This window comes from Carettochelys insculpta, chromosome 1, assembly GCF_033958435.1.
Source record: "Carettochelys insculpta isolate YL-2023 chromosome 1, ASM3395843v1, whole genome shotgun sequence".
NCBI classification, from domain to species: domain Eukaryota; kingdom Metazoa; phylum Chordata; order Testudines; family Carettochelyidae; genus Carettochelys; species Carettochelys insculpta.
This window is the reverse complement of record NC_134137.1, coordinates 286,104,002-286,129,076: the sequence shown is the minus strand read 5'-3', so window position 1 is coordinate 286,129,076 and position 25,075 is coordinate 286,104,002. Positions and strand designations below refer to the sequence as shown.

Genomic DNA, 25,075 nt, shown 5'->3' with positions numbered 1-25,075 from the left:
ATTAGTAACCCTAAAACAACAAGCTAGTAATAATGACCTAGCATTCACAAGAAGCCCTGACAACAACCAACCAGCAAAAACACCCCAGGTCTCACGGAAGGCTCTATAATAAGAAAGCAGTGTATTGCACCTAGCGATCATGAGCAACCGTACAAAATAACAAGAAATCCTGTGGCACCTTATAGACTAACAGATTTTTTGGAGCACAAGCTTTTGTGGGCAAAGATCCATCTCGTCAGATGCATCTATTGGTTGGTTGCATCTGACGAAGCAGGTCTTTGCCCAAGAAAGCTTATGCTCCAAAAAAAATCTGTTAGTCTATAAGGTGCCACAGGACTTCTCATAGTTTTTATAGATACAGACTAACACAGTTACCATTCTGATACTTGGCATACAAAGTAACAGGCTTCTGCTCATAAAACCATGCATCCCAGAAATTCTTTCCCAACTCATCCCCAATCACCAGCCTCAAGTATGTCTCTGTTGTTTATTTTATGTATTTAATTAATTATAGTTCCAAAATCTGACTGCAGACGCCCAACCCAGGGCAACCATCTCATAAACTAAAGTCACCAAAAAAGTGCTCCCATAAGTATATTCAACCTAATCCTCTCCTGCCCAGCAGCCTTAAAGAAGGAAGAGAATGTCTGGAAGGCTAACAAATTTTGAGTTGGGCAGATGAAACAAGGAGCAAGTTCCAGAACCAAGGCTCTTTCACAGAATATACCCCCCAGTAAGCTCTCCATCAACACCTTCTGGTGCAGTATGGCATGGTGACAGAGGAGATCTCTCAGGTAACAAGGTCACATCCCCTGTAGGGATTTATTTTGTCAGCTGTAATCTTGTTAGACTGGCAGCTCTGGATCTCCAGACCCATGTCGAGACATCCTGTCCATACTGGTAAGAGAGAAACTGAACAGGCTCTAGGCATTAATGGGAGTGAATGGGTATTTGGATTTGGAGGTTCTGATGTTCAGATGATATTGGAACCCTGCATCTAAATATCACACAACCAGTTCATAGGGCCCACCTCCATTCCATCAAAACCTAGAATGTGAACATGTTGGTGGTACAGTTGGAGACTTCACCAGCTGGGCTGATGGTCCCACTGCACAATGGGGCATGACATGTTCATGCTTTTTGGTACACTACACTCACTAGCTGATGGAAGAGCTTGTTTCACCGGCCTGGCATTCCAACATCCCAGCAGGAAGCTAAGCTCATGGAAGAGACACCTGCCTGCCAACTGGCTATATTCTCATCCAGTGAAAAATACATTAATACATGCTTATTTTGAGTACCCCCTCTACTCACTAATTCTAAAGTTCTGCATCCTTATGTTGCTGCTATCTCCAGGGTAGTCTCTCAGAAAGGAACAAAAAGATCCACACTAGCAAAATCTCCCCATATGTGGAAAATAGCCACAATAATGTGGGACCAGTATTTCTCAGAGTGCCATTTCCCTATTAACCTGCAAAGATATTTCACCAATGGAGTTATTTTTAGGAACAAATCAGCAAGATCTGCTAATCATGATCAAAGAACCACATCCCTAACCTACCTCAAAAAGCATCAGTTTCAAGGGAGACAGGAAATTACAATTTTTACATGAGTCTGACTACTAATATTAGCACCATACGAGGGGGGAAACAATTCAGATGAGAGCCAGTCCTTTATCTGATGTACTCTGAATACGGACTTTCATTCACATAAAACTTTGCTTTCACTAACGTTCGCAACAGTGAACTTAAGGGGAGTGACAGAACATGATGAACCAAAATACTGTGTCTAATTCTCTACATGTTCACATAAATGTCTCCCATTATTTGCTCGGTTCTACTGACCACTGATGGGGCCAGTAGAAACAGAAATTCTTTGATTTTGTCTGCATCCTGAGCTTCTTGTACTTCACAAAAATAGACTGGCTAGTAATGGTCAGGATTCAAGCACACACCCTGGGAAATGACTAATTCACAGCCTTAATTCATAATGTGCTTAAAATGTGCTTTAAAACTAAATTAAACTCTTCTTTAGCTCAATGCGTCATTCTTTCTAGGATAGAATGGGAAAATTCCTTCACCATATTACCTCCCAGTTATGGATTTGAACCAGTGGGGGACTACTTTCAATTAGACAGCAGTTTCTGAAATATTAACTACAAGGCTGTCACTCGACCCTGGGTGTATTAGCAGATCATTCAGCATTTGTAGATAACCCATACCCATCATTCTTAGATACACACATTTGTCCACTCTGTGTAGATATATTTGGGATTAACTGCAAGCAGTAGGTGGCTTCTTATAATACTGCAGTAAGTGTTCTGGAAACCAGTCCAACCCCAAGCTATTCAGGCCTTTTTCATCCAGGCATATATTGCTTCTATATGTTGCATTGTACACAGGTTGGCAGGCTTCAGCCCCACCCCCACCCCCAGTTAAACAAAGCTATTAAACATGTGCTCAAAGTTTGGTGCCTGATAAGCCAAGCTGAAGGCAGTGACACATACGGGCCTGATCCAAAACACTGACAATATTAAAATCCTAAAACCATCCACTAACATGCCGAGTATTTTATTGGTAGTGTTAATGCTAAAATGACAGTGAACATCAGGCCCCTAAGTGTCTTCAATAAGTGAGTGAGAAGTGCCGTGCGTAAAAAGTCTCTCTCCTTTTTCACACTTTTGCATAATTTTTCGATTGTGGGACTGAGGCAACAAAGGCCTATGGTATCTTCATATATTTATGGCCAAGATTTTTAAAAGTGACTTCAAGGCCTGAAGCGCCTAACTTAAGACACCGTAGAGGGTCCCATTTTTAAGGAAAGGCTGAGCATGCACCATTCCTCTGAAAATCAGGCCTTTCCACAGAGTCTCAAAGATGGCTCCAAAAAACCGAAGCATAAATCAGAGTGTGGAGATGATTGTGGGAGAAATAGAAGAATGGGACATCAAGATTAGCCAAGTGTGTGTCAGCTATAAGAGAACACTAAATAATTAAGGAATGGTATTATTCAGGCATTGAAAACCAGAAGAAGAGGTCTGCATTTTCAGATAGTGACTAATGACTCGTGGTTTTAGCTGCTGACATTTTGGGGTGCCCAACAAAATGCATATTAAAGACACTAGATTTTCCAAAGACTGGGGCTCAACAGTTTCTGAAAACCAGACCTCTTGAAGGGGAATTCAGTTGGGAATCTAAAATTGCTAGTCATTTGAAAATGCAGACCAAGAAACTTCACCTTGGTGCTCTGGTTAATAACTTTGTATGCATTAGATTTAAATCTTCCCGTACTGCATCACTCAGAAGACTGAGATATGGAGGAGGATTCTGCTAATGATCATAGTATGGGTAGTTTTCAGGAGAGCAGACCAGCAGGAAACCAGACTGGAAGAGATTAAGAAGAGAAAGTTAGACAGTGTGAATGGGCAGCATGGTCCAGGAGTGTACGGACAAAGGGGAAGTGAGAAATGGAATAATAGTTAAAAACAGTGGGACAGAGAAAGGCTTTTTCTCAGTATCCCATTACATGGGCAATAGAAAACTGCACTGGACAGAGCAGTGAAGAAAACAATCTTATGTTGACATGGAGGATGGGGGCAAGGGTGGTCAGCCTGTGAAGAGAGACCTTTTCTGTCCTGAGTTTTTTTCTGAGTTAATGACACTGTTTAGTATGGAAACTTCCATACCTAACCTTCTACCTGAAATAGCCGGAGAAGGCCCTTCACTCCTACTGATGTATACACAATGGGCCTCATGTCTTATTTACATTTGATCCTACTAAGATCCCAATGCTTAAGGGATGCCAATAAGTGGCTCTTTAACAGTGTGCCCTAGGAACTGTGGCACAACCAAAAGGCTTTGAGTAAGTGTCCTGCTATTTGATCTGCAATTACAATGAAGTACCTGGCAGAGTCATTAACGGCCTGATTTTTCAGACACGCACACTACAGCTTAAGTCAATGGGATCTGCAAGTGTTTCTTGCCTCTGAAAAATCGAGCCCTGATTGTGTAAGGAACACATTAGAAACCTGCTCTATAAGGGACTTCAACATCTGGTACAAATTGCACTTGATGAATCAGAGCATGCAGACCACACAGTGGCATCACTTGATTGACCTGACATATTTGTACTGTAACAAGGCTAATGGCAAAAAATGCCTGTGCTTTGTGGACACTCCCTTTGGAGAGTGTAACCTGGATTCCCCCCACCCCTGTCCACCGCAGTAATGGGACCACCCGAGAAAGTCCACATGCACAGACTGAGCAGCAAGCCCCTAGAGCGTGACAAGCCAACCCACTAGGACTTATTAACCCAGAGGAGAATTTTGCTTCCCTGCCCAACTCAGGTCTCCCTCCCTGGATTGGTGTAACATACTGATACTCCAGGAGTCAGAGGTGGGAAGCAGAAGGAAATCCGTTGTTCAGCTACTAACCTGAGGGTTCAAGAGACTGAAGCTACATCTATGCTAGCCAAGGTAAGTTGACCACAGATATTCAATTCTAGCTACGGCAATTGCATAGCTAAAATTGATGTATCTGCACTCGCCTAACTTGGCTGTCCATACTGGCAAAGGTTGATGCGAGAGTTTCTCCCATTGACTTCTCTTACTTCTCGTATCTTGACTGTGATCCCAGAGAGGTCAATTTTGCGTGTCCATACTAGATGTGTCGAAATTGACTCACTGAAGATCAACCCTGAGTGGGCTGATCTTCCAGGGTAATATAAACTTCACCTAAGATATAGCTCTCTGCTCCACTACAGACCTCCTGACTGAACTGGGGTAAGTCACTTAGGTCCTATGTGCCCTTTCCCCTCTGGGATACTGGGTAATATTTCCCTGCCCCACAATGATGTTGTGATGATAAATGCATTCAAAATTGTGGGGTGCTCAGAAACTCCAGTCATGAGGTCACCTAATAAAAACATTGTCCTTCACCCACAAAACAGACCTCTGTGTGCATTGCTGGTAGTGGGTGGGAGTCAACTCTCAGACCTTCTAGGTTTAAATACATGAGCTTCCAGGGGCTGGGCTAGAAGACCCAAGTCTGTCAAACAAGGGACGATTATATGTGACCCAGACATTATTAGCAAGGGGCAGAGCACTACCCAGAGTGGGTCTGAGTTATCCTCAAAGACACTTGGTTAAGAACAATAGAGTCAATTCTTGTCATATGTGCACAAAATCTTTCCTCCTTGATCCTACATATCTAAGCTTTTGTACGACACAGTCACTGTTCACCCACCCACTGGGCAGTGTTCCCTGTAAGCTATGTGCTTGTGTGGCCATTCCAGAGAAATTCCAATGCCACCCAGCTGATCAGCAGAGCACCCTCAGCAAGGTTTCATGTTTCCATTGGTGGTGCACATTTGCATATGCCTCAGTGCACTTAAAAGTTACTCTGCACATGGAAGGAAACCAACCTCTCCCATGGATGGAAACGATTAGTGGAAACATTGTTCCCGGGCATTCCCGCTCCTATCCCTGTATTGACTTTCATAGCACCACCACCAAGAGCTGTTGAAGTGGCAGCATGAAAGGCCACAACCCACTCCAGAACTGGCCAAGCCAAAAAAACCCTTCCATTTGCTCAACCTCTTTGGGTTGCTCTCCCCAACTAAATCCTAAATGCCACACAGTTTAAATGGGCTTTTCAGATGCCTGTTTACAACCTCCTCTGCCTTAACATCCCAGCCATTCCCAGTACCTGTTCAGCATGTTGGACTGGTAGATCCGTTTCTCCTGGGTGTTGTAACAGCTGCTTTTGGGCTCAGGGATGAAGCTGTGCTCAGACAGCATGTCAGAAGCAGCTGTGGTGATTATGGCTATCCCATCCCTCACCCTGGCAGGAAGGCCGTAGTCCCACTCATCATATGACACGGAGATGAGGCCGGTGGGGAACTCAGATGGCACTGTGTCTGTATCCCCTGCCACCAGGCTGGGCACAATCCACGTGTAAGCATAGCCTGTCAGACCCACAGAGTTGGCCACTTCAAAGATGTAGGTGGCTTCTTCCTTGGTGCAGTAGAGGAGTATGACAGGGCTCTGGAGCTTCTTGAGCTGGTTCTGGATCTTTGAGTCACCATCATCCAGGGACATATCCAGCAAGAGGACCTCCTCCAACTCCCAGCCCACAAAGCTGTTCTCAATGGTGCTGCGGATCTTGTTGACAAAGTCCTGGTAGCCAGGGAAGTAAGTAGTGACAATGGAGAAGATGTACCAGTCATATTCTTCCATGATGTTGAGCATGACGGAGGCTTGTTGTTCTATTGATGGACCAAATTGGAAGAACATGGATGACTCATCCTAGAACAGAATTAAAAAAGAGAGAGAAAACAAGCAGGTGTCAAAGGAAATAAAAAGCCAAGTTCATGGACACCTCCAAGGAGTGGAGGAAGATGGGGGCTAGGCTACACCTCTTTTCTTTGTGTTTTGGACAGCTGTGACAGTTCTCAGGACACCTAGGACCCCAAGTCACCTTTTTACCCCAATCCCTGCAAGAGGAAGGCTTTCTTGTGGAAGCTGAGTGTCAGCTCTCTGGCACCACCAGCCTTACAGTCACTAGAACATTCTTTCCTCTGAGTTAGCCAGCTCTAATTTTGCCTCACAGGTTAAAAAGAGTTGCACCCCAATCCCCACATCCCTTTAAACCATTCCCCAGTGCTATCCAAACCCCAGCATCGGCTGTTTGCCAGCAGTTCAGGTACTTTTTCAGGCACACTTCATGTACTGTAATTTACCAGTTTTAACTTAAACTACCACCCCTGCAACCACGTAGCACTTGTGTGCCCTTAGGATAAAAGGAAAGTAATTTTATTTAAGAAGAAATAAATACTTAACTAGGAATGAGAACAAGTGATGGAACCATCTGGTGATAACACCTAATAAATAAAAACTCGTGAATCTGGGTCTACACTTATCAACAATTACCTTTCCCATAGAAAAAAATTAACTTCCACAGCAAGTTCAGCCTCTTGCAGAGCCAGGATCCAAATGTTCTTGTAAGTCCCTCAACTTACCTTAGTGAATGAGTACTAAGGCCCTTTCCGTACAATCTGTTATTCTGAAACAACCTTTTGTTTTATTCACAGCCAGAGCCATCTCCTACTTGCTATTATGTTCCCTTTCACTTCCCAGTGATTTTGGTGAGTTGCAATGGTCTTTGATGGTTTCTGGGACATTACAGTGGTGTACAATAGTACCTTGCATTATCTTCCCAGCTGACTACAGACATGCGGGGGTAATGCCTTCATGCTTGAATGGCTCATCAAATTACACCTGTGATTAATTTCTACTTGGTGTTCATAAAATATACTTTCAAAATAAATAAATTGTTCACCATCTATACACAAGTCTCACAAGGCTTAGGAATCTCAACAAGTTACAAGCTTTCTGTACATACCTGACATGGTATTCTTTATGGATAAATATCCTGTTACACATGTGTTTGGTGTACGGAGTTTGTCAGGTCTGAGGTGACAGATATTTGGCAATCTGTTGCTCAAAACCCTCTGCTGTACAGCACAGTTCCAGGATTGCTAGCAACAGAGCTGGGGGAAAACCGAGGGGGAATGAAGGGAAGAAAACATTTATAGCGATTGTTTTTTTCTTTTTCGTGGTAGCTTTTTGAAGCTACTCTGGCATCTGGAATATGAGGTGTAATCTGGGATGAGAAGGATGAGTTGATTCAGTATAGATGAGGTCAAAGGAACAGAATAAATTCTACCATTATTGGTGGTGTTTTGTTATCCCTCCACCTGTATCAGGTTGCCTTTCTTCCCATGCTCACGCCTTTGCGTGAACAAAAAAAAAATTAATCAATTTTAAAACCTCAAAAACTGATCTTTAGAAATAGCTTTTCTACAAATCTCAGATAGTCAGTGGCACAGTGAAAGTGTTTCCCATTTGGACAGTTCAGAAAACCTCAGATTTGCAAAGGTCTGATCTTATGCCCTCTAAAATCCCATTCTCTGGCAGGCAAAGCTCTTCTCAGCAGAGGTCCGAGCTAAACTGTCCATTCATGTTTTCCTTAAGAATGTTTTTGCTTATCTGCTTCTATGACCTCTCCTTTAGTAGCTCGTTCCATAGCTGAGCAACTCTGGAAAGAAAAAGCTTATCCCAAAACCCAGCTGTAACCTACCTGGCTCACTTTCTAGACTTGATCTTGTGTTGTTCCTTACCTCTGTGTAAGCTATGGTAGTGGTTCTCCACCAAGTGTATGCAGAACCCTAGGGGTATGCAAAGGTCTTTGAGGGTATAGTACTTCAGCTTTCCTGGATCTGTGCTTAGGTTAGGACTAGGAAGACTACATAAAAAGTACTAGCAAAGTCAATACAAACTAAAGTTTCACATAGACATAAGTTGTTTATACCGCTCTACTGCTATGTAAGTGCAATAATTATATTTCAATGTATTTATTTTATAGTTCTATAATAAAACAAGAAAGTAATTAATTTCCCAGTAATAGTGTGCATCTTACACTTGCTTACAAGCATAAAATAAGGAAGTAATTTTTAAATGAGGTGACACCTGGGGTTTGCCAGACAAATCAGATTCCTGAAAGCGATATTCTAGTCTGGAAAGTGGTTAAGAATCAATGCATGAGGCATTTAAACAAAAGCTAAGCCAGAACTGAGTTGTTCCACTCAATCCTCTCTCCATTTTTCAAAGTAGTAACTCCTAGAACTCTACATACAGGTCTGAACATCTTAAAAAAGAAGAAAAGTTATAGCAACTTGAAGGCATGACAGAGAATAATCAAAAATAACCTAAGTCCTTACTTGTGTCCCATGTGTTCTGTGGGTGAAACTATTCTGAATTCACCCTTTGCCACAAAAAACTCATCTTTCTCTACAAGATATATTTCTGATCTTCGTGATTGTAGAGAAAAACATGAAAAGGTGGCCCAAACATAAAATAATTCAGTGGCATTTGAGTTTGAAGACAGCCTGAACAAATAGCTCTGAGGCATTTCATTGTAATGGAACTGTGTGAGTTAACTCTGAAACCTGAAGATGACAATGTATTGCATACTGAACACTGAAACTGGAGAGACATCATAAAATAAATGTAATATGAAAACAACACGGGATCTACTATGTGATTGTATTATTCATCTTCATATTAAATTCAATAAAATCCTCCTTTTCATAAATTTATCTAAAGCTGCTACAGAATTTCCATAATTCCCACCAGAGACTCACAGAACTGAGGGACTTGGCCATAGACAGGTCCCTACCAAATTCACAGCTGTGGAAAACACATCATGGACCATGAAATCAGATCTCTGCCTTGAAATCTAGCTATTATAAGGGAGACCAGATTCACAGAGCTGGGCATCCAGAGACTAGCAGCTGCTGTCCAGGAACCCAGTTCTGGAGGCAGCACCACCACCAACTGTAGCACACAAGTGATAGTGGCACGGCATGGGGGGAGGGGTCATCGATATTCCAAGGGTGCAGGGCTGGGCTTATAGCTGATCAAGTGGGTGACCACCTAAGGCCCCATGGTCAGGAGGGCACTGTGGTCACTTCCCTCTCTCACCCACACAAGCCAGTCCAAGGTCCCTTTAACTGCCAGGCATTGGCTATGGAGCCAGGGAGGGTTCAAGAGGAAGACATCCCAACCAGGGCCTCAGACTGTGCATTGGATTCCAACCACTAGTCGGATATGGAGACAGGACATCCTCTTCCCCTGCACGGGCTGCACCCAAGGCCAGATCAAACCCATCTCTGGGAATCTTCCCCAGCAGACTGCTGGCTGCGAACCCAACTCTGATGACATCAGTGCTGGCAGCAGCAGCACAGAAGTGGGGATGGGCCAGTATGGTACGCCATCCATGCCTCTATACGGCTGATGGCAGCAGTGCTGCCTTGAGAGATGGGTGTCTGGCCCACATCTGCCTTCCAGTTGCCAATCTCCAAAGGCAGCAGCACAGAAGTATGCGTGGCAATACCATGACGCCCCTATGAGACCCGTGTGACCCCTCCCCCATAATCCCCATTTACAGTTGAGACCCCACAGTTACAATACTGAAGAATTTCAGATTTAAATATCTGAAATCATGAATTTTGCTGAAACAGACTAACAAAGCCATCCCTCTGAAAAACGAATGTTATGATTTTTAAAATCCTACGACCATGACATTGATCAAAATTGACTGTAAATTTGGTAGGGCCTTAGCCAGAGAGTACATAGATACTCCCTTGAGAAACTATTGAAAGAACTAAAAAAAATATATCAGTTGGCTAAAGGACACCTAAGAGATGGAAGATAATAAATCTGCTATCATTGAAAGGGTGCATATATCAAGAAGGAAAAGCCCTTGCTTAGGGATTGTACTGACACATGGGAAAGGAAGTGGTGACGTAACTGAATGATTGGAAATATATTCGGCCAGTGTAATTAGATGCTTGGGGCAGACATCTTGAACTACAGGACTGCACAGTCAAACATCCCCAGTACTGTTCTACCTCCCCCCACGCCCCAGTGTCTGAGATAGCAAGTCTCCATTTCCACCAGGGTGAAGCTAGGAGACCCTCACCAACCAAAGCACAGTTGGGCATTATAAAAATAAAATAAAATAAAATGAAACATATGGTTTTAAAATCTAATTCTGTTTCAATGTCAACTAACAGTGCCTCCCACAAACACACATGCACAAACACACAGACTCATCCTCAAATCAGAGAACAAAGGCTAGTTGACTGTGCAGGTGATCATTACTCTTGAGCAATTTTATGCATTTTCATTAAAACAACCACAGGTTTTGGGCAACATCTGCTCCAAGTGAGAGGGCTTGGACTGTTCAAGCCAGTCCAACTTTCTGCCTGGCACAGTGCTCCTTAGTGTTTAATCAAGCCAGCATTTCAACTGGCCAAATAGTGATTTGCCAGTGCTCTACAGTGCTTTGCCAGCTCAGCACTCAGAGAAGGGGAGTGGGGGAGAAGGAGGAGGAACAGAGGACAATGACACTTAGAGGGACATTTTCTCCTAAGATAAATCTGGCTTGAGTTGCTGGTAAGAGTTAGATGGAAAATTTCACTGAAAATGTATCTGACAAAAAAACAAGAAGAGTCTTTTCAAAGTGTCATGTTTTTTCCCCTTCTCCTCCTTTCCTGACCACATGTAGCTGCTGACACGGGAGAGGGCGGGGGACTGAAAAAAAATTTGAGGATTACGGTTCCAGGCAACGGACAGAGCTAGTTTTTGCCATTACAGGTAAGTTTCTGGGCAAGGTGACACAAACTACAATGGTTCAGCTATTAGGACACCACCCTGCTCAGAAAGTAAAATTACAGACCTGAAATTGCCATATTGCTTTCCACCATGAGCAAGAATAATGCATTGTCCCATCTGAACTTCAGAAGTTTCCACAGCCCCCAAGATTCCCAGCAGTATTTGGTTTACACTACCCCTAACAGCTGAAATTTTAAATAAGAGCCACCAGAAGCTGCGTCTACACGTGCACGCTACTTCGAAGTAGCGGCACCAACTTCGACGTTAGGCGGCGAGACGTCGAAGTCGCTAACCTCATGAGGAGATAGGAATAGCGCCCTACTTCGACGTTCAACGTCGAAGTAGAGACCGTGTAGACGATCCGCGTCCCGCAACGTCGAAATTGCTGGGTCCTCCATGGCGGCCATCAGCTGGGGGGTTGAGAGATGCTCTCTCTCCAGCCCCTGCGGGGCTCTATGGTCACCGTGGGCAGCAGCCCTTAGCCCAGGGCTTCTGGCTGCTTCTGCAGCAGCTGGGGATCTATGCTGCAGGCACAGGGTCTGCAACCAGTTGTCAGCTCTGTGTATCTTGTGTTGTTTAGTGCAACTGTGTCTGGGAGGGGCCCTTTAAGGGAGCGGCTGGCTGTTGAGTCCGCCCTGTGACCCTGTCTGCAGCTGTGCCTGGCATCCCTATTTCGATGTGTGCTACTTTGACGTGTAGACGTTCCCTCGCTGCGCCTATTTCGATGTTGGGCTGAGCAACGTCGAAGTTGAACATCAACGTTGCTGGCCCTGGAGGACGTGTAGACGTTATTCATCAAAATAGACTATTTCGATGTTGGCTGCACGTGTAGACGTAGCCAGAGAGATGGCAAAAGAACATGTTGGTATTAGCACCAGGGAGCTAATTCAGAGATTGGGTTAGAGATGAAGAGGTCATCCCTGCAACCTCTGACTTCAAAAGCCTGTCCTTGCAGTTCCTTCTCACCCCTCTCTCTCAGCTATGAGTCAAATGTTACCCATTGTTAAGTGTTGTATAAGAAAGGAAAATATGGCACAAAATCCCCACAAAGAAGGCTGACACAAGAGAGCAGAGACTCCATTGCACGATCTGCATTGTAACTCTACGGGGTCAGAGATCTGCAGTTGTGTAGAGCTGAGTTGAGGCTGGTGCTACTTCATTGACACAGCAGGCTCTCCAGCTGACAGATGGCGTCCTACAGAAAATGTGCTCTAACTGTTGCTCGAACAAGCAGCATTGTCATGGCATTAACCCCCTCAAATGGGGATGCTGTATCACAAGCACATGCTGCTGGCAGGCAGGGCTAACACAGCCAATTGCCTCCTAACTCCCTTCAGAGCTGTGCTTTGGAGGCAGGAATGGACTGAGAACATTATACAGAAATAGCTCAAGATCCAAAGGGAGTTACTATTTATTATCCACTTTCCTCAAAGGCAGCATCACCTCTGTCCTTGATGACGCCCAAACACCTTCCCTCTCAGGGGCAAATCAGGCAGAAATTGGATTAGGTTAAACTGGGAGTTTTCCTCTAATTCCTGGGAGGGGTCTCTATTTGCAAAGAACAACTCCAGCAGCTCACGCCTCAGCAGTTGGACCAATCAGACTTGACTTAAACCCTTGTACTACAGGTGGAGCATAGGTTATCTACAAGTCTCCCCTGCTTCACTCTGTCTGGGCTGGTCACTAAAGTTTAGCAAGCCATTTGCCTCAAACATGGCAGGAGAGGCTGATTTCTCACCAGCTCATTTCTCTCCACTTCTCTGGATTCCCTAGGCAGGCAGAAATCACCCCTGCGTCACAGGGCTGCTGCCTGGAACTGACACCGCTTCAGTTGCAGGCTCTCTGTGTGGTGGAGACTGAGGAATCAACCCTACACCAGACAGAAGCTTCAAGAGAGCCAGGAATTAATGCAGTTGCAGCAGATCAATGTCTCCCAGGCCTGCCGAACCCCATACTAAGCAATACAGCATCTGACTTAGTGATGGGGAAAGCTGATATTCTGTCTTATTTCTGTATGGGTCGTTTTTCTATGTAACACTCACGTACCCAGCTTTCCTGCCTGTCCCCGTCTAGTGGTGAGGTTTATGATTTTGCTACTGACTTTAAGCTTTTGAGTCTTGCAGTTCAGGCAGAAGAAACCCATACTTTTAGCTCCCGTGGTCAATCCACACAAGGAGAGCACGGATTACATTTACAGACCTTATAGGCAAGAAGCCATTGGTCAAACTTTTGGTAGATGCTTAAGCCAGAGTCATCCCTTTGCTGGGGTATTTCCACTCCAGTGAGAGTGGAAAGGTGCCTTGTGCCAGTCATATTCTAGATCTGGCAGGGGGCCAGTGTGACTCTTTGCACTGGCAAGGGCTGCCATCAGCCTTCTTTCGATGGTCCCACTCTGGCCACACCTCCTTCTGCATCTGGGGCTTCTACGCCGGCTAGGCAGAGCTGCCACTGTGTGCCGTATACAACCCCCATTCCTCAGCAGCAGGTTTACTCCTGCCCTGCAGTCACTTTGCAGAAGCCTGACAAACCCTAGGGCAATGGCAAATCAGGCCCCCGGTCTGCCTCTCCCAATCCCAGTACAACCCATTTCCCCCACTTCAGTTGTTGGAGTTCGTGGGTGGGTGGGAGGGTATTGGTGGCCCTTAATATATAGGAGGTCAGGTTACATTAGAGACTAACCTTATACCCTAAGACTCCTAGAGAAGAAGTGTTTCATTGTTGTCTAAGTACAGTAGTGCGAGTCAGGAGCTTTGGCTACACTCGGACCGAGGGGTGTGTCTCCCAGTTTGTACAAGCTTTCATCGAGTTAGTGTTGAAAAGACAGCAGGGTAGCTGTGGTAGCACAGGGAGTGGCAACAGAAGTGTGACTGGCCTGTGTCAAGCAGAACCACTCCACTTCAACCTGGTAGGTACATGCTCAGCTCAGCTCCGCCATGCCTCTGCTGCTCCACCGGTGCAACCACCGCTATGCTGCTACTCATACTGTCAGCTGCTCTCATCGAGCTAGCAGGCATACGTGTACGTGAGCTGGGGATCACAGCCCGAGCTTGCATACCCTTCCACCGTTCTCTAACAGTTCTCTCATGTAATTTAATTCACTCCCATTTCAAAGCCAGGTACATCAAAGTGCATTAAGGAGCTTTTAGTGAGCAGCAGAAGAGCCAACACAGACAGCTGGCATGTGGCATGTGGTAGGCTACTGGGGATAAATTGGGCCACCCCAGCTTGATGCATCTACACATTTGTTTAGACAAGTCTAAGTCACTTAATCTGTCTGTGCCTGTTCCCCACCCACCAGACAAGGTAATACATCCTCTCACCCTTTGTCTTGCCAAATTTAACTGTAAACTTGAGGAGCAGGGACAGTCTCTTAGCACAATGGGGCCTTGATCTTAGTTGGGTCCTCTAAGTGCTACTGTAATACAAATAACAACAAGCCTTGTTGACGTTGGCCTAGCAACAAGATCACCATGTTCTCTGGCACCAGAGGAGGGTGCTTCCTAGAGGGGTGATAAAACCAGCACATCAAATCCAATCACCTTCTTCTGCCCCACTCTTTTTGTTGGTCGAGATGACGTGGTTTCCAACCACCACCAGAAGATCCCTGTACATCTTTGTGAGGACTGGCTTAGGGCTCCAAATACATAATGGTCCCTGCAGTTGTGGTTCCAGTTCTAAATAACGTTGTTTCCCTAGCAACCACTCACATGTAATCTGTCTGTGGTCACCAGCTCATTAGAGTCAGCGTTGGCAGCAGCTCTGCATTGCTTCCTGCAGTTCCGACCACCATCTAATGCCCATTCTAGAAAGAGGATGACAGAAGCCTTAATTTGCTGCCCTCGCCACAACAGGTAAAAGAGGGTGGGGCAGCTAGCTGGCATCTCCTCTAGCTAGTGGGGCCTTAAAGGGATCCATCATGCAGAAAAGGAGAGGAGTTGACTGAGACATCGCCTGTCACGGCCTCTTGTACAGTGGGACTACCAGGACTTCTGATGGGACCCTCAGAGCCTGAGGGTGACTGTATGTGAGTGGGCTGGCTAAGGGAAAGCAAGCACTTCAAATGGTGGATGTCCCAGGATCTCTCAGGCAATCTGTGGAGGGTCTTTCAGAGATGCCCGTGAACGAAGAGCCCCTGTGATCCGGGAAGAAATGCCAACTGCACTTCCTCAGCTCTTACAACATTACAGCAGATGGAGTGGCTGAGGCAGCCTCTTCTGTGTGAATGGGAGTCAGTCATCAGGCTTCCTCAAGCTCTCACAAGACAGAGGGAAATAGTGGGGACATGAGGGTTATGGGAACCAGGGGGATAGCATCAAGAAGGCAGGACCCAGAATCCAAAACCAAAATCCAAACCCAAGCAAGGTTTTGCATCAGACTTGCACAAGCCAAGATTCTCTGTTGGCTTTTGGCAAACATAACCCCCAGCTGCACCGCACCATATGACCACAAGCTTGAGCCTTTCAGGCTTCCTTTTTTTTCCCCCTTTATTTTGGCATTCATAGTGATGCTACACTGTTTGTTTCCTCATGTCAGTGTCATGATATTGAATCTTCATGGTGAGGCAGCATCACATGCAGTGAAATCTGTACTGTACTTGAGACAAACATAAGCAGCCTGCTCCAAATCCACATGACTATGCTTTCTAGAAATATGAAACCAAATTCTAGAAATACGAAAAAAAGAGAAATATGGGACGTCTAAAAATATGAGACCAAATTCTCAGTGGCTCCATTCCTGCATTGGGACAGCAGGAAGCTTTAAGCCACCTTTGCAGTCTCTTTTTATGCAACTGTCAGGAACTTACCCAGGCTCCACAGTTAGTCAGAGATAACTCAGGAAAGTGGCAACTCACATTCCACTTCCTATGGGAAGCAGAGAATAGCCATAGTGCAATGTACTCTGACCACATTTCCTTCCTGCCCTGTTCATACCCACCTGCCTCATCCCCTCCCCAGCCCTTTCCAATGCAGGCTTTACTGCAGAGGCTAGGAACAGGGCTGGCACAAAGCCATTACATCAGCTATGTGCCAGCCAGGGAGGCCTCTGACACATGCTCTTAGGCCTTTCCCACCCCATTTACGTGGCCAGGAGGAGCTGTAGTGTAAATGAGAATCAGACCTGTGGAGAACAATTCTGCTCCATCCTTTTTAGAACACACCTCTACCCAGCAACTGACTCATCAGGTCACTGTCCTGAAATATGATGACTAGGACCAGAACTGTATTTCTGGGCCTGTCTGAATTCAGCCCCTGCTTTAAAGTAGATATATTTTTGCTGGCTGAAGCCAGCAGCAGTTATTGCTTGGAGTCAGTAAGGGTGTTCCATCATCCAGCTTCAGTCACCATGTTTCATGTCCCCTATCAGAGCAGCCACCGGCAGTTCTCTCTAGTATTTAAAGATGGTTTGAATGGTAGCAACTCCACCCTCCCTCCTGTCTAGCTCTCCTTCCTAATCATCCAGCAATCTCCAGCTGTGTCCAAAAGCTGCAATCACACCTGCCTTGCACAGCTAATTGATCTGCAAAGTTTTAAACGATTATTGATTCTCTTCTTCCCCACTCAAGAGAGTGTGAGGCCAATAGAGTACATGGAGTTATTTACAAGGATATTAGAGAAGATAAGAAGCTCCCTACTAACTCTCTCTTCTCTGCTTCCACCTAATAAATGTCTCACATCGCCAAAGGAAGGCTTCCTGATGCCACAGACACTGAAAACACTCATCAACACACAAACTCTCCTAATGTTCGCACACATCTAGAAAAGCAGTATGAAGTTACAGCTGTTGACGCTCTGGTCCAATTATTTTAACCTTAACAGTCTATAATTCCTTCTGCATGCCCTGGTGACTGTCAGTCTTTCCACATCCCCTCCCCATTGTACTAGAGAGGCATTAGTGGCAGATTCTCACTGCTGCGCTGCAATGAGATGAAAGATGGTTTGTGTAGCTCAAGGGTGGCATGTGCTCTGGGTTTCTGCTGGAAAGATCTTAAAGGGTCCCAACCTCCAAATATTCATGGGCAGTCCTATCAATTGGCACAACAGTGATTTATATCATCAAGAATCTGGCCCATTATACTCATTTCAATAATGCACTCACATAGACACACACCATTCAATTCACTGAAAAAAAATTAAATCCACATAACTCTTCCCAGTGGGTGCTGTCTGCTTTGTTTTTCCTCTTGTCTTGGCTAATGAAAGCACACTAGCTAGTCTTTACTAGTCAGCTTTGCTTTCTACTCCAGCCCTCTGCAGTTCTTTGTGTTTTCCTACTTAGGCTATGTCTACATTAGGCAAAGTAAGTTGACTACAGATATGCAATTCTAGCTAAGGCATCTGCATTAGGCTTACTGGGCCTTCCTTACTGAAGAAGGCTGACAGGAGAAACTCTCCCATCAACCTCCTTTACTCCTCATGTCTCACAAGGAGTACAGGGGTCAACTGCAACCCCAAGAGATAGATTTCACCTGTCCCTACCAGATGTGAAAAATCAAACCCCAGAAGATTGATCCTGAGTAGGTCTGATCTTCTGGCCTAGTGCAGACATAGTTTAGCCATGTTAAAGAAGGTGCTTACCATGTGTTCTAGGTGCACAACACATAACTTAATGCAAACTAAATACAGCAGTATAGTTTATCCTAAGCCACTTCCCCATTAAGCAACAGAAATAATGTCATACACTGGCCTCATTTTCAAATGCCTACTGGGAAAAAAAAGAGTTTTGTCAGGTTAGTTTTCTCCTGCTGTATAGAAATACGCTATTTAAAGCCAACTTTTTTATTTTAATTCAAATATTTCTGCCTACATTAAGTTCTGTAATATTTTTTAAGAAAACTTAAAATAAGCCAAAACTATGGCATTCTTTTCAAGATCACACGCGCACTTGAGCCAACAAGCTTTCTGTTCAAGCTGGACGTGGCAGAAAAAGGGATTGGTGGAACAGCAGGTGGATTCGCCTTTGTCTGCCAGCTGAAGGGGTAAGAATAATAATAAAAGAACCTGCAAGAATACAAACCTGGGAGAGATGTAAGGCATTGAAGAAGCTCTTTGACAGACTCAAAGAGAAGCCAGTGCATCTTGTTTTGCTCCATCTCCCGTTGTCTGTCCTCTTCCTTAAACATGCACTCTGGTACAATGGGGAAGTGGGACATAGATGGGAGGAGCAGCAGGAGATGCAGCAAGCAAGGGAGAAAGGAACTATTCAGTCAGGACACCTGCCCAGTTAAAACGCTTGACAAAGGAAGAACAAATAAGGATATAAAAGGGGAAGGGAAACAAAAAGCTGTGTCCAGCATTTCACCTGCTCCAAGGGAGGAGATGTTGGCTTTGATATTCTGTCTCTTCCCTTTCATTGCAGCTCATCTGCCTCTCAGTAGCTGCCTTTCACCCTACGCATCCCTTTGTGTGCGCTTAAACAGCTGTATACGAAGCCTGACTCAAGGGATATGATGCATCTCACTTCCAGGTTGCCTGTTCTAATCTCATTCAAGTCAGTAGTGGCTGGAATTTATTAATACCTGACAACAATTCAGTCTATATGAGAAAAAGTGACTAATTCAGTCCAGCCCCAAAGAAAGTTAGCACTCACATCACCACACACACACTTGGACCAAACTAGGCCTCTGGTTAGCACTCTCAGGGTATGTCTACACAACTTATTTCAAGAACAGCTTATCTCAAAATAACACTGCTACACACAAACCTCATTTCAAAATAGAACTTAGTTATTTTGAAATACAGTGTCTACAGACATAGAGCCTATATCAAAATAGAGCCATTGGATGCATTATTCCTCATAGAATGAGGTCTACCAATTTCAAAATAAGCCAAATTGTGAAATTATTTTGACATAGCAATTGTGTCATGTAGATGCTAGGATAGTTATTTCAACATAACAGCTGTTATTTCAAAATAACTTTGCTGTGTAGATCTATCCTCAGAGAGGAACAAAAGATTAAACCGGCTGTTTCACTGTTCAATCCTATAAAAAGGCTATTCCCAAACTGCTGGGAAAAAGAGGTTTCTCATCCACAAAAGAGATGGGGCTGGGGAAAATACAGCTCTACATCAAATAAACACAACTTTTTTCCTTTAGGGTAGTGATTTTCAACCTGTGATCTGCAGATCACTTAGAATGCATGATGTCTAAGATTTCCAAAGGGGTTTCCACCTCCATCTGGAATTTTCTAGGGGTCCGCAAATGAAAAAATGGTTGAAAAGCACAGCTGTAGGGAAATTAAACATACATTTAGGCTTCATTTCTAAGCAAAAAGTAAGTTGTTTGTTATCATCTACAGCAGGGGACAAATAATCACAGCCATTTTCTTTACACAGGATCAAACAGGGAAATAACCACGGAATGTTCCCTTCCGAGCAGACTTTGATTAAGTTGGTCAAACAGTCCCTCCCATCAAGGAGAGTGGTGAGAGAACAGTGGGCCTGCATACTTGGATTCAGAATACATGTTCCTTGCCACACAAGGTGGGAGGAAGCCCTTTGTTACCTTTCTGCTCCATATTCTCGCAACCTCCTTATATACTGTTGAAGACTCTCCTCTTCAATCCTGGTATCTAATGCAGGTCTAATGACCAGGAAAGATCACTTTGCCAGGGGAAGGGATTTAATTTCTTCATTATCAAGTTCAATGATGGGGGTAGGGACATCTCTGTTGCACACTTTCCCATGATGTATGGTTTGGGGCACACTCCACAGAAGCCATGTTCCCATCTCCTAGGAAGGCAGCCATCAGCACTGACGTAATCCTTCCCTGCACACTGCTGAAACTGAAAGGAACAGGATTTTGGGGCTAAGCACTAATGGATTATCCTGGCACCAGTATTCTATAAAGTATGTTGTTTTTGATATGGAACATGTGCTGTAAACAGAGCATGTTATCCAGAGGGGAGTCACCCGGCACCTCTACAGATCATCTAGTGGAGAAGGACTCTCTTCACATTGCCAAGAAATTTCCAAGGAAAGAGTTTGAGCCTCATTTTCCTTCTACTTTCACCAGTTTTGCACCATCGTGACAAGTGCCTTTTTCGTAAAAAAACAAAAGAGGAGTTGGCTCGCAGCCAGCTTCCCACCCCCACCCAGCCACACCCATGGCTGGGGCTGCCAAGGTGCCAGTACTCAGTACCGGCAAGTACTGGCACAAGAAAAGCACTGGTTGTAATGCTATTGACTTCAACACAATTATCCCTGATTTACCCTGGTGCAACCAAGCAGAAATAGATCCCTTATGTCCTCCTATACCAAGAGTACTGAATTTTCCTCGTTATTCACCAAGGAAAAACATGGCCCCTAAGCCCATCACTCTCACTCAGACTCTGTCCCCCATGGGTAGGGCAATCATATCTCCCTGTCCCAAATACGGGACAGGGAGATATGCAGGGGGAAGGACAGCTCCTCCTGGCTCCACCAAGCTGCAGGAAGCTGGGAAGGAGGAGGCAACCACCAGCCCTCCCCAAGCCCTGGGGAAGCGTCAGACCCTGAACACCTTTTTGGCGTCCAAAATATGGGACCGTCCCACCAAATACAAGATGGATGGTCACCGTACCCATGGCCTAAACTTCAAGTTCAAGATCTTTAATATATTCCTGGTCCTTCTGGCCACCTTCCTGGAAGAGGGAAAGATATAAAGAATTCTTAAAAGCCCATTAAATTAATTCTGACCTCACCCCAAATATCACAGGGTTAAGAGACCTCAGCTGCCCTAACCTATAAAATCGTCAGCACTCAAGTTCATTTGGATAAAATCTGGCATCCCTATAGGCCCATTATGTATATTCAGGCTCATGAAGCTAGGCCATGACTAACATTTTCAAGAATGCCTAAGATACTTGGAACCTAAATCCCACCTTTCAAAGTGACTTGGGAGTTTTTCCTTGGGACTAGGAGTCCTAAATCACTGAGGCACTTTTGCAAAAGTTTTACCCACGGTTTAGTTCCCAAAATGATGTTGGACCAAAGAGTTTCTCTGTTCCTGGAATCTAGTAGGGCGTGGGCCATGATCCCTTCCCAGTCACAGATGATGATATTTGTCAGGGGCACGAGCAACACCTTGATTATCCATGCTACAGGATCGTGTGTTGCCCCCTTACATATATAGCAAGCGTCCCTGGTAATGTCTCCGGTATCTGCATTACAGGCAACCGACTCTGCAGGAGGGCCTGACTTCACTCTTTATTTCCTAGCGTTTATGTTTCAGCTGTGATTACTCAGCCCACACACACCAGCCTTGGTCACAAACCTTTTCTAGGGTCCATTAGACAAGACAGTTGACTTCCTTAACTAGGGTCAACTGTCAGGCTTGGATTTTTGCAGAGGAAGTTCTCTGCCCCGTAGACATTTGATAGCAGCAATTTAACAGTGCGCAGCAACATGAGACAACATTCCACCATATAAATGGAAGACGGAATAGCATAACCAATTGAAGCTGCAGGCTGAATTTAGGCAGACCTGACATAATTACCCATGTAGGAAACTGAGCAGAACACCACGTCTAGCCTTTATGAACAGAGATAAGCAAATGACTGGTTTTTGGTTCAGTGGCAGCTCCAAAAAAACCCACCTAAAAATATAAAATTCAGTTCAGGTCAAACCACATTTTTTCAGTGAATTGAAAAGGGCTACTTTGGGTCTGTTCCAGAGCAGATATTCAAACCTGGCTCTCCTAGGTGAGGGCTCTAACCACTGGGCTAACAGCTATAGAGAAGGCTAAGCTAGGGGGAGAGGTAGATATGCTGGAGGGTAGGGATAGGGTCCAGAGTGACCTAGATAAATTGGAAGATTGGGACAAAAATATTCTGATGAGGTTCAACAAGGACAAGTTCAGAGGCCTGCACTTGGGACGGAAGAATCCCAAGCATTGTTACATGCTGGGTGCCGACTGGCTAAGTAGCAGTGCAGCAGAAGAGGACCTGGGGATTATGGTGGATGAGAGGCCGGATATGAGTCAACAGTGTGCCCTTGTAGCCAAGAAGACTAGCAACATATTAGGGTGCATTGGGAGAAGCATTTCCAGCAGATCTAGAGAAGTTATTATTCCCCTCTATTCAGCATTGGTGAGGCCACATCTGGAGTGTTGCATCCACTTCTGGCCCCCCCAGTATAGAAAGGATATGCATGCATTGGTGCGGGTCCAGCGGAGAGCAACAAAAATGATTAAGGGGCTGGAGCACATGACCTATGAAGACAAGCTTTGGGACTTGGGCTTATTTAGTTTGCTAAAGAGAAGAGTCAGGGGCGAGTTGATAGCAGCCTTCAACTTCCTGAAAGGGGGCTCTGAAGAGGAAGGAGGAGGGTGTGCTCAGTAGTGATGGATGGCAAAACAAGGAACGATGGTCTGAAGTTACAGTGGGAGAGGTGTAGGTTGGATATTAGAAAAAACTATTTCACCAGGTGGGTGCTGAAATACTAGAATGTGTTACTTAGAGAAGTGGTGGAATCTGCATCCCTAAAGGTTTTTAAGTCCCAGCTTGACAAAGTCCTGGCTGGGATGATTTAGCTGGGTTTGAGCCTGCTTTAGGCCGGGGGCTGGACTAGATGGCCTCCGAAGGTCCATTCCAGCCCTAGGATTCTACAGTTCTGATTTTATGATTCTCAGGCAGGAGGAAAAGCAGCATGATCACTACTTCCTCCTTCTCTGATTGTTTTATAAATAGGTGAAAATATCCAGCTCAAATTCATGACTATTTGCAAGTTGATCAAAGCTGCATTTTTTTCAATCAAATGAACCTGGGGTGAGCAAAGTGGGGGGCAGGCCCCCTCGATGTTCTGTGAAATTTCTGAAGGTGGTGCAGCACGACTGGCTGCTGTGTCTCAGGCTCATCTACCTCATTAAAATATTGAAATATGTAACTGTTTTTATGTCCGTGTGTTCACTTTTATAAACAAATGAATAAAGCTTTTACAGTCTACAGACTTACTTTCTTACACATGTCCAAAGGGTTTTTTTTATATAGGAACACAACTGAAATTTCCATTGGTTTGGATTACCTTAGACAGGTTGGGGGAGGGGGCTGCTAATTGCAGGGATGAAAAGTGGGGCCTGATGTAAAAAGCTTGCTCACCCCCTCCCCGCTGAAATAAACTGTTTGTGCAAAAATTTTCACATAGCCCTACTTGTGAGCACTGTCAGGGACTCCTTAGTGACGGGAAGTGATCAGGACCTCAGTTCTAGCTCTCATGGGCAACATGCATTCCAAATCTAGGCACCATGATGGGGCCTTGGTACTGATACGAATTCTGACAGAAGAGCACCCTCTACCGAAGTGCCAATGTCTGGGTTTTCCTTGGCATTCTACCCTCCACATATGAACAGGCCTGATCTTAGTTTTGCAAACTCTCTTCTACACAGATCTAAGCAATACAGAGGGGGATAAATTAGGTGTGATTTCCTCATTTCCCCAAGTGTGTTTTAATGCTGTCCAGATGACAACAAAGGGACGGTGGAAGTTACCTATCTAACCCCGCAAGAGCTGACCATGAACAACTTTTGAATGAACTCAAGTTCTACCTGCTAATTCCGTCAGGTGAAACCTTTGCTTCTGACTATCTCAAATGAAAAAAACCAACAAACCAAATAACAAACACCCCTCACCCTCAGAAACACACCTCCCAAAACTACTTTAACCTGTCTATCCAACCAGCCCATCCTCTGCTTTTATTTAGACTCCAATTCAATACTTAGGCCCAATTCAACACACTTCACTTCTTTTGATACTTTCTCTGACAACCATGCCCACACTGGATAGGTAGACCCACCCCTCGCTAACCACCCCACTTCAAACATCACAGACCCTCTTTGTACTCTGCCTCAGACTCCGGAATTATTCTCTGCTCCAGGGAACAAGTAGGCTGCTTTCTGTCCTGCACAGTTTGGACACCTTGCCTTCCCTCTAATCCCTACTTGGAGCCCCGTCCCCCCACAATGTCCTGAGACCTTTCTCTCTATAGACAGGGCTTTGTTCAGTAATTTAGCCAGACTGGAGCACAGAAGTGAGAAAGAAAGAAGGATGGCAGAATGTGTGTTAATGTGCTTCCTGATTAAGGACCCAGTTTTGTTACCATGACAACAGCAACAGCAGCAGCAGTCCATTCCCGTGCAGCTGTGAAGACCTCTCTCTGCATGGTTAAATCCTTTAACCGCTATCAGCCATTGTCAAGACGCACTGGCAGCGACCCATTATGTGTGCAGCCTTGGACCAATTCCACTCATGTGCTTTCCAATGCCCAGGAGATTAGGACACGCAGATTTTCCATTTGTGAAGTGGCATCCAGAAATATAAAATAGATATATACTGAATAATAATAGTAACACCACTACTAATGCCAAAATTGTAAAATCTCTTATAATTACATTACAAAGAAACAAATTTTCTTTCCTGGGAGTTGGTAATAGTAGAGTAACCAGTTGAGATCAGCACTGGGGATATTTAACAAAAACACACACACACACACACACACACACACACACACACACGTTACAAAGAATACGAGCAGCTGCTCAATGCATAATCCACCAGCTAATGTTTCCCTTTACTGAAGCCCATGATGTACTGCCAAGCAGGGTTGCAACTAGAGTGAATTCCCAGTTTTAGTACATGTTGTTCTCATGCACTCCTCTTTGCAGGGGCTGTACCAAGTTCCTTTCCAGATGAATACAGGGATTTAGTATTAAATTCTTCCTCTCCATGCTCAAAACCAGTTAGGCAGCACATAAGAGGACAATAATGGAGCCTAGTCTGGATTTTCACCCAGCTTGCCTCCATGTCTGCCAAAGAAGCAGCGGGAAGGAAATTAGGCATGATTTTGCAAATATTTGTGCACATGCTTA

At 44.7% G+C, this 25,075-nt stretch overlaps 1 protein-coding gene across 1 annotated transcript in view; it reads right to left on the bottom strand.

The window, feature by feature from the left end:
• The window catches only part of GRIN2B (glutamate ionotropic receptor NMDA type subunit 2B), a 259,391-nt gene that overhangs the window by 191,037 nt on the left and 43,279 nt on the right, over positions 1–25,075 (bottom strand). Inside the window, exon 2 of the mRNA XM_074983934.1 lies at positions 5,706–6,304. Within this exon, the coding sequence (XP_074840035.1) occupies positions 5,706–6,304 (599 nt within the window). The remainder of the gene's footprint in view (positions 1–5,705; positions 6,305–25,075) is intronic.